This window comes from Channa argus, chromosome 9 (genome assembly GCF_033026475.1).
Source record: "Channa argus isolate prfri chromosome 9, Channa argus male v1.0, whole genome shotgun sequence".
Classification (NCBI taxonomy): Eukaryota; Metazoa; Chordata; class Actinopteri; order Anabantiformes; family Channidae; genus Channa; species Channa argus.
In genome coordinates, this window is record NC_090205.1 from 9381080 (window position 1) to 9390774 (window position 9695).

The window sequence follows — 9695 nt, forward strand, 5'->3', positions numbered from 1 at the left end:
GATTTTTGTGAATTTACTTGTGGTCTGCTCCATTTCTTAGTTTTGCCATTAGACCCCTTTTATTAATCACACCCCCCATCTCTGTTTTGCACTTGGGTTCCCATTATACAAACCATGACAGGTGTGTCACTGGTTCATTTGCAGCCAGGTAATGAAACAGTCTGGGACATACAGCAACACCAGGTAGAGTGCAAAGTGTTTGACCATAATGTAGACTAGACGGATGTAACATTTATTCATTGCTCTTTTAAAATGATGGTGATAATGTTGTCACAATGAGCTCATTACACCTGGCTGCTGTCAATCGACACACACACACACACAAACACATACCGACACACACAAAGTACACAGGTTTAGGATGGATTTAGTATAGAAACATCAGTTTCTGCTTCAATCCATGTTTGTGTGTGTCTGTTCTCTGCAGGTTTCTAAACTAATCTGTCCTGACGTAACAACATGCTGCTTCTCAATCTGCCCACTGCTGGAGTCCTGGCACACTCAGACACACGCATACGCAGTGTTTAGTAATGTTGTCATGCTCTATAAATAGGTAAAATTGATTTTTGTGGGGAGGACGAGGAGAGTGTTTTACAGTGAGATAAGTTTACCTTTACTGTTCTCAAGAACGATGCAAACTAACAGGGTATCAGTGGTAACTCATACAGCAGGTTAGTATCAGCAGGTTGGTCTAAAGGCTGCTTAGCAGTCTTTCACACAATCAACCAGCTGATTAGTGCAGCCAGTTAGTATGAAAAAATGGTAGCTTAGCACGAGTTGCCAGCACGTTATGTTATGGTCAAATGGCAGGGTAGTACAGTATAACCATAGGATACTATGGCGTGACAGAAAGTTTGTCTGATGTAATGGTAGATTAGTACAACTTAACAGCAGGTTAACACAGTCTATCAGCAGTTTTAATTGAGTCTAACAAAATTTTAGAGCAGTCTGTGGATAGGCTATTAGGGTCTAAAGGTAGCTTAGTATAGACCACATATATTGTCATGTTAGATCTGGCTAAGGGTAGATTAGTACAAGAAAATAATGAGTTAATTCTATTTAACAGCATGTATAATTAGGTTGGTGTACTGCTGGTTAACACAATCCGTTGACAGGTTAGTATGTAGTAGAGGTAGGTTAGTACAATTTAAGGGTATGTTAGTACAGTCTAACAGCTGTTAGGACATTTTAATGGTAGGTCATTGCAGTCAAATGTTAGGTTAGTGTGACCTAATGGTGGGTTTGTACAGTCTAATGATAGGTTTGTGGGGTCTACCGTAAAGTTAGAAATATGTAGGAGCCGATCAATGTTACTAGTAGCAGTCTGAAAATTAGTGAGTAGTCAAATGTACTAATGTTAGGAGAGTATGGTCTAACAACGAGGATGGAAGGTCAAACTGCTTAATACAGACAGAGAGCAGATAAATACAGTCAAGCAGCTGCCTAAGTGTAGTTAGTACAGTCTAACAGCAGGTTATGATAGTACTTAATAAAGCATGAGAACATGTTAGTATACCAACAGATTACCACAAACACATCAGCAAAAATACTTTAAAGGGTGCTCTAGAAACAACAAGTTTGGTTGCAGCAGAAGTGTGAGCACCTGCATGCAGATTTGTCTACCACAGCATCCACCCCACAGCCCCCTGGGAAGCATCTCTCACATTTTGAAACCCTCTGGTCTGTTCAGTACAGTGGTACAATCAAACAGTACAGTACAGTTATGACAGTCTGCTGATAAAAGTCTGACAGTTTGCAGGTATGGGCCAGGGTTGGATTAGTAAAAACTAGTGTTTGTAAATATAATTTAATTAAAACCTAACAATCCCTGACCTCTGCTGACCCCACCATCTGCTCTGGTTCATTCTTCCGACTGGACATTGAGCTCAGTGCTTTCTTCATTTTTAAAAAGAAGACTCCTGCTTTAATTAAGCTGATTAGTGCTAATTAGATTTTACAGAGGACTGAGAGACACAGACTACAGGTCCACACACTCAAAATAATGATTGGCAGGCAGCACCTCAACAGTAGGCAACACAACGACCACACCTTATCTGCTAGAAAGGTGGGAAGGTGGCAACTAAAGGACAGAAGGATGGAGATCACATTCAGTTCATATGGGACGACTGGAGAGACAGCAGCACAAAGCTTCCAGGTCACAAGGCAAAAGTAAGAAAAATAGATGAAAAAGAGTAAGAAAAGTGGAGATAGGAAAGAAGAGGAGTAAGGAAATGAGCATACGAAGAGAAAGAAAGGAGGAGTTATTCTTGGGGATATTACATTTTCAGGTCACAAAGGAAAAGTGAGAAAAATTAAGGCATGAAAGAAAAGGATGAGAGAGGGAAAGGAAAGGAAAGGGAAGCTATTTTATAGGAAAATACATCTTTCGTCTGTATCTGTCTGAGCTGCAGAGACCATTAAACTCAGGCTGATATCAGACTGATTAATACCAAAACACATATTACAATCTTTGTGAGTGACATACTTTCCCTAGCTGCTTACTCTAACCTTAAAGGAGAGGTTCACAGCTTTTTAATTGTGGCTTAAAACAATAGTCTGGTACGTACGTGAATACTGAAACAGGGTTTCTTGCTGTAATCAATCCTCCTGTAAATACAGGCCTATAAAAGTTCTCCTCCCAATGCGCTTTCATTGTAAGTAACTGGAGATCAAAGCCCTCATCATGTGCAAAATTACATTGCAAAGTTTCTCCGAAGGTAATTAGAAACTTCAGCGGTTTGAGTCAAACAAATACAGTAGATGTCTTTGAACTTCACATGCTCTTTGGTGCCAAATGCGCGTTGGTTGTCATAACCTTTCTACACAAGGTGAGCGGAGAAACAAAGGTTGGATTCAGGTTGGACAGCTATGGAAACTTAGATTTTCACATCAAGCATTTTCATTTGAATTAATGATAAAATGTAAAAGCTAAATGTGCTTTTCTATACAGCATTTGTATAAAAGGTAGAGGGGTGTACACAGACAGTTCCCTCCATCTGGACAACACTGTGACACCATTTTCATCACACACCCCGGTGAAGGACCTCAGTGAGGTTCTAGGAGTCTAGGATCACCACTGTCTGTCCCCCATCACTTCCTTTTTACATGCATTAAAAGAAATATTTTAAAGCTCAGCGTGAAAAAGAGAAAGGATTACAGCAGGCACAAACCGTTTCAACCAAGTCGTCACTTTAAATCTAATCATTTACATTATGGGGTGTTACTTTCTGAGTCTCCAGAATGTGACAGTAAACTATGTATCTCCACTCAACATACATAATTACACACAGACAACCTGCCATACTGTCAACTATGTGAATATTAACATCACTATGCCAGAAAGAGAGAGAGAGAGAAAGAGAGAGAGTACAGCTGTGGACTGTGTGTGTGTGTGTGTGTGTGTGTGTGTGTGTGTGTGTGTGTGGGGGGGGGGGGGGGGGGGGGGGGGGCTTTGTAATGGATTATCTGACAATAATGAAACATGTTCAGTACAATCACAAGATTAAGCCTTCTGTATTTTACCTCAGTCCTGAGCATTTTTCTGAAAGTAAACTAACTAATACACATCAATCCATCTGTGCTTCATGTGAAAACACTTTCGTCTGTCACAGTTTGTCCGTCCGCGGCATCAAAACTGTTTTAAGATTGAGATGTTCTAAATCCCTCATCTGTCCTTAAATGCCTGGTTTCAATCGATGAACACTTCAAAAGCACAAAATATATTACTGTAACTATATATAAGACTAAAAAACAGCAGATTTGTCTTTTCTAATGTTTTTTCACGAAAGTTTATGAAAACAAATTTTATGGAAACGCTGATTTATTGGTAAGTTGTAGCAGCTCCACATGTAGTAACTAAAGAATAATTAGGCTGAAAATAAAGAAAGAGAGAGAAAAATATGAATTATTTACAGACGTAAACTACGGAGCAGTGGTTGAAAAACTGAAGTCCTGTACTTAAAGCTACAGTACATTTACATTTTTAGAAGATAAGTCTGGATATTCTCCATAAATTATCAGAATGTGGAGGGGTGCTGGTGATATTTCTGGTGACCCAGACTCACTGGTTTTTGAGTGAGGATCACCCTTCTAACCAATCAGAGAAGACCAGACCCTGTGAATCTCATGCAAATGTGAAAGTGTATCTTATATCTATAGCCCCTTTCAGACATGCACTGGAATTCAGACATTATCTGGAGGGGGTGTATGTGTGAACGCAAACGTCCTAGTCTCGGATTTTACACAGCCAGCTCCCTTGTGCAAAGTCCAGATTATCTCCAACCGAGCTCATTTGTGAATAGAGGAGATAATACTCCGGAGAATTCACCATGAGAGAGTGGGGGTGTTGATGACGTCCAATTCCAGCGACTGCCGCCAAACCAGACAAATACAAACAACCAGAGGTGAAGAGCTCATTCATTCAACCCACCAATATTGTCGAACTGGAAGGAGGACGAACTTCTGTCGGTAAGGGCCGACCTAGAAATCGTCAAACAAGTCCAAGGAACGGCACACGATATACGGCCAGATTACCAAGCGAAACACTATCACTTCCACAGCTTTTTTGCGTTATATCCTGCCCCCTGCTCAAAGTGCCCGAGCACCACCCCTTGACCAATTACACAAAGTATTTCTTCAAGTGAGAACCATCTCACACGGACTATCTCCTGATGTTGGCTACATGTCTGAAAGGGAAACTCCAGACCTGATCCTCCTGACATTCACAAGAGTTCATGTCTGAAACAGGCTTATGAGACACCACAGGCTTTGAAACAGCGTATGTATTTGACCCCCTCGTTGAATTGAATTCGAGTCTCATGTTACAGCTTGATTCTTAAAAATGTCATATTGTAACTTTAGGTAAAAGAAATCGAATATTTAATACTGTCAATATTCTAATATACATTCTTTGGGAAACTAATGCATGAATATTGAATATTTGTATATATGTGAACCTTCAAATTTTAAATTGACCTGTTCAGTGTGTTTTCTATGCTATGTAGAAAATACATGTAAAACTGAAAATATAATGCACTGCAAAGTAATGACGAGCTTTAAAGACTATTTAATTAACGGCTTGGTTGATCTTCAACAAATAAGTCACTAAATTAATGACAAACATGACATTGAAAAATGCCAAAGATTTCATGGATTCAGCTATGCTAGCGTGGCACTATATATTTTTAGTGTGTTAAATTATAATACACTAAATCATTTTGGGGTTTGGACACATTTAAGTGAAACATGTCTCATATGTCTTCAGCTATAGGTGAATGTGACACATTCACCTATAGCATCTATTTTCTTTCCCTTAACAAATCAAACAATGAATGAATTATTAATTTAAAAAAATATTATTACTTGTAGCCCTAAACTAGATAAAATGAAAAAACAAAAACATAAACAAAAAATCCCCTCAACCAACTACAACAGTAAAATGCTGCATTAGTTATGATAATATCCTTTATATTCCCAGCAACTTACTTTTCGTACTTCAAGTACATGTTCCTCCTATTAATAAATTTTTTGGCAGCGTAGTTTTTGTTTCACTTATGTGAAAAAGGACCTGATACTGTTAGTAATGTTAACTGGACCTGGGTACCTCCTCCTCCCAACTCTCCAACAGACACACAGGTTAAGTCATACACATTCCCGCTTTGTCATTGTTGCAAAAACAAACAAAATCATCAGTGCCATAAAAGATATGCACGCCTCATAAAAGGTAAAAAAAAATGTAGACAGGTTTTATAAAAGTCCGACTTGGCTTTTGTGAACGGCAGCAGCAGCCTGAAAGTGACCCAGACGGACACACAGACTCCGAGCGCTCCCGCTGCTCGGACCGTTTCATAACTGACAACGACGAAAAAGACAAATGAAAGAGGAGGAAGAGGAGGAATGGGCAAGTGGAGGAGGAAGGTGACTTACCGGAGAAGGATGAGGTGATCGATGGATGAAGAAAGTGTAGACGCACAGAACTCTGCTCACACACTCTGCACCCGCCGATCATTAATCAATAGCTGTTCAATACTGGCCGGGCTCTCGTGTCTCTGGCTGATCAGTCATCGATCATCCATCCATCCATCCATCCGTCAGGTATCACTCGGGACACTGATCAACTCTGTGGAGAGCAGCGCTCCGCGCGCCGCACCGAGAGATGAGGATGGCAACTGCGCATGCGCAGCACACAGAGACACCTAAGCTTAAAGTGGATCCAATAAAAATAAAAGAGTCACAATTGGATGGAAATATCTGATAGCAGCTCGCTACCTGCGTGTGGGCTCGTGTTACTCATGTTGTGGGGACGCACGTTACTTTGGGGAACAAAAAGTCCTCATGGGGGGGGATCGTTCAGTTTCAGCGTGGGTTTAGTTAGTATGAGTCAGTGTTACACAGTGGAGACAGAACCGTGTGCGTGTGTCAACAGCGGGTTCTGGTGTTGGTTTGTTTCCAGGGTTTGTTGTTAGTTTAAAAACGGATAAAATCTATTTAAAAACTGTAAATAGTGGCTGCGGCGCACACACTGTTCTCAGGAGTCGATCTGTGTATACTGTCAACTCACCTGTCCACGTCTCAGCAGGTGTCAAGTTAAAGCTTCATTTTACAGTTTCCTCCAGCCTGAAACTGAAGTTGTTGTTTTTTTTCTCATCTCAGCAGTAATTGAATGTCAGGAACTGAAAAAAAGTCCATCAGCTTTCAATCAATAAACATGATAAAGTTCAGACATTGGTATTTTAAAGAAGTGAAGGCGGGAGAACAGGGTCAATCTACCACTTCAGTTTTAACGGCTTAGGTGTCTACGATGCTCAGTTAAAGCCTCTACTTTGTAGTAAATATTACACTTTTTAATCAAATACTACATTTACATGATTGAGTGTGTTGTCAACTGAAAGAAATAAGGAACAATAGATGTTAGGTTTTTTTAAAGGTATTATTTGATTAGACGCCATACTTTCTTACAAATGCCCCACCTGCAGGGTCAAATTTACTCCTTGATGTTTAAAAAAGATAAAGCAATTACATCTTTTCTGCAAATCACGCACACTGCTAATTAATATAATGCACATATTTTACTGTGTAATACAAATGAAAAATGTTACATTTGACCCCACACTTTTAAATATACATTTTTTTACCTATATGACAATAGGTTTGACACAACATTAAAGAATTACAATTTCCAGACAGCAAGAAAGTGTAAAACTCTGTGCCATTTGATGAAATTAACTCAAATCGTCCCATACTGTCCCAAATTTGTGGGTCACTGACACAGTTGGTAACCCAGTGATTTCAACGGTGTGATTCATCCCAAAATAGTACCAGTCACACAGCTGAGACATTTCACATTGCTGCTCTAAGAGTAGGATACTTCTACCCACCGTTTTCTCTCTGAAGCTCAGAAATGTTGCCGACTCTCTAACATGAAACCATCGCATTATGGAAAACTAAATTTTCTCGTTTAGGGATTAATATGTGGATCTCTTCTAATTCTTAATAACCCAATTGATTCCATTAACAGTGTTTGTGTGTGTGTGTCCAGAGCTCCATGATCATGAACAAAATACTGAAAATGCAGACACACACACACCGTTTAATTTGGCTCAAACCTACATGCACCTTTGCTGCTGACAGGAAAACTCACCAATCGACCAAAAACTACAGGCGATAAAAAGTTGTAGGAAATGAATGGCCATTATTTAAAAAAATGAAACTTTATTTTTGTGAGAATATAACAGTATAACAAATATTTGGAGCTATAGTTAAGCCAGGGTAAAGGCAGATTGTGGTTCGCTCCAACTTTAATCCATGTATAAAAACTACTGTCTGTGATGTTTGTCAAATGCTTAATCACAAGAGAATGAAAAATAGAAGCCAAAGGTATGTCACCATTTTCCCCTAAAAATGAAGGTGAAAAATTGCTCAAAATATTAATGATGGTTTCAATATGAAGGTGTCGGTGATTTGAAGTTTGTGGCATTTGGGTCTGTGTCAGGGGGTTATTGCTCACCTGTGTACACCACCAAAAGCACCTACGATGTGCATGTGAGCATCAGAACTGGCCCACGGATGAATGGATGAAGATGGCCTTGTCGGATGAATCGTGGATGGGCATGTGTTAACTGGGGAAGAGATGGCACCAGGATGCAAAATGAGAAGGCGGCGAGCTAGAAGCAGCAGTAAGAGGCTTTGCGCAATGTTCTGCTGGGAAACCAAGGGTCCAGAGATACATGTGAATGTTATCTTGACCCACCTATTAAACACTGACGCTGACCAAGTACACCACTTCATGGAAACAGTATTCTCTAAAGGCAGCAGCGTCTTTGGGCAGAATAAGGCACCAATCAAAATGGAAACACAAGTTCAAGGTGGCTTCCAAATTTTCCAAATCTCAATTCCATCACGCATCCGTGGGATGTGGTTGCAAAACAAGTCCAATCCACCTCATAACTCAAAGGACAAAGGGTCTGCTATTGACAGGCTTGGTGCAAGATACCACAGCACACCTTCAGAGGTCTAGTGGAATCTTTGGCTCGACAGGTCAGGGCTGTTTCGACAGCAAAAGAGGGAGCCACTCAACATAATGTGGGTGGTTATAAAGTTATGGCTAATTGGTGAAACTGCAGTGCTGTAATGCAGTCTTCTCATTGGTTAGCTAGACTTTGTTACTAGTCATTTAAATCATATTTTTGGTAAGATGTACATAATACATGAAAGTGCTTTAAAAAGACAATAATGTGGTTTACAAGTAAATTATTCAAATTGGGTCTTTGTCTCTTTAATTTTAAGCATAGTTACTAATTTGGAGCATCTCACCAAGGATTGCACCCAAAAACTGGCCAGATGGCTAGAAATGTTTAAATGAATTAAAACGTGTTATAAAACAAGGAGTCTAATTCAATCAACACAAAGATCCTTCACAGCATTAACCCGTGTTCCTTTGTCCACTTTGCACTCCTCCATTTCTCACCTCCTCTCAGATGAGGGTCTCGCTGTAGTTTCCCAGTGGGTCTGTTCCTCCATTTGCTGCAGCAGCAAACCAATCCAACTCCTCTGCTCCTCAGGACCTTCAGCCAATTACAATGCAGCACTGCAATGACACACTTACACACACACACACACACACATATACCTCCCCCTCTCACCTTGAACAACACATCAAGGTTGTACACAAGGACACAGCCCTGAGTGAGTGAGGGAGTGTGCAGGGATGTGGTATATACTCCTGTAAAACCAGTACAAACAAAATGAAGTGCACACAAATATTCATCAAATAACTGTCACATTCCAGTTGGATGCAAACGTTTTGTTGTAATTGCTGAACAGGGATTCGGTCCAAAACCACAGTATTGACCAGGTAATGGCCTGGTATTAACAATGGATAATGACAGGGAATGGTGTCAGAACAGATAATAAAATAAAACCAACCACAATTATTTACAGATAGCAAAACCTGGTAATACTAATAAGGTATCACTGTAATATTTCAAATTAAATTTGTTCTGGGGAATCAGTGGAGTGAAACCATGTGATTGGCTTGTTCTCTACATGATTTGTAAAGGAGGATTCCAGTGGGCAGGTGCTGGTTTGGTGAAGGGATTTTGAGATGGAGCAGAGAAGAGACCTGCTGCCTCTATCTCTTCTCAGCTAGCAAAGGCTGAAGAAGTAATCTCGTTTATTTCACCAAAAGTACTATCACA

General features: G+C 40.0%; 1 protein-coding gene across 3 annotated transcripts in view; it reads right to left on the minus strand.

Annotated features, from left to right (window-relative positions):
• The window catches only part of znf385b (zinc finger protein 385B), a 46829-nt gene extending 37672 nt beyond the window's left edge, over window positions 1–9157 (minus strand). For all 3 annotated transcript variants that reach the window (XM_067515655.1, XM_067515654.1, XM_067515653.1), the window contains exons 1-4: window positions 8966–9157; window positions 8006–8117; window positions 6560–6671; window positions 5926–6194 (exon numbers count right to left, since the gene is read on the minus strand). In XM_067515655.1, the coding sequence (XP_067371756.1) occupies window positions 5926–6007 (82 nt within the window). In that variant the 5' untranslated portion in view covers window positions 6008–6194; window positions 6560–6671; window positions 8006–8117; window positions 8966–9157. The remainder of the gene's footprint in view (window positions 1–5925; window positions 6195–6559; window positions 6672–8005; window positions 8118–8965) is intronic.
• Between the last annotated feature and the right edge of the window lie 538 nt (window positions 9158–9695).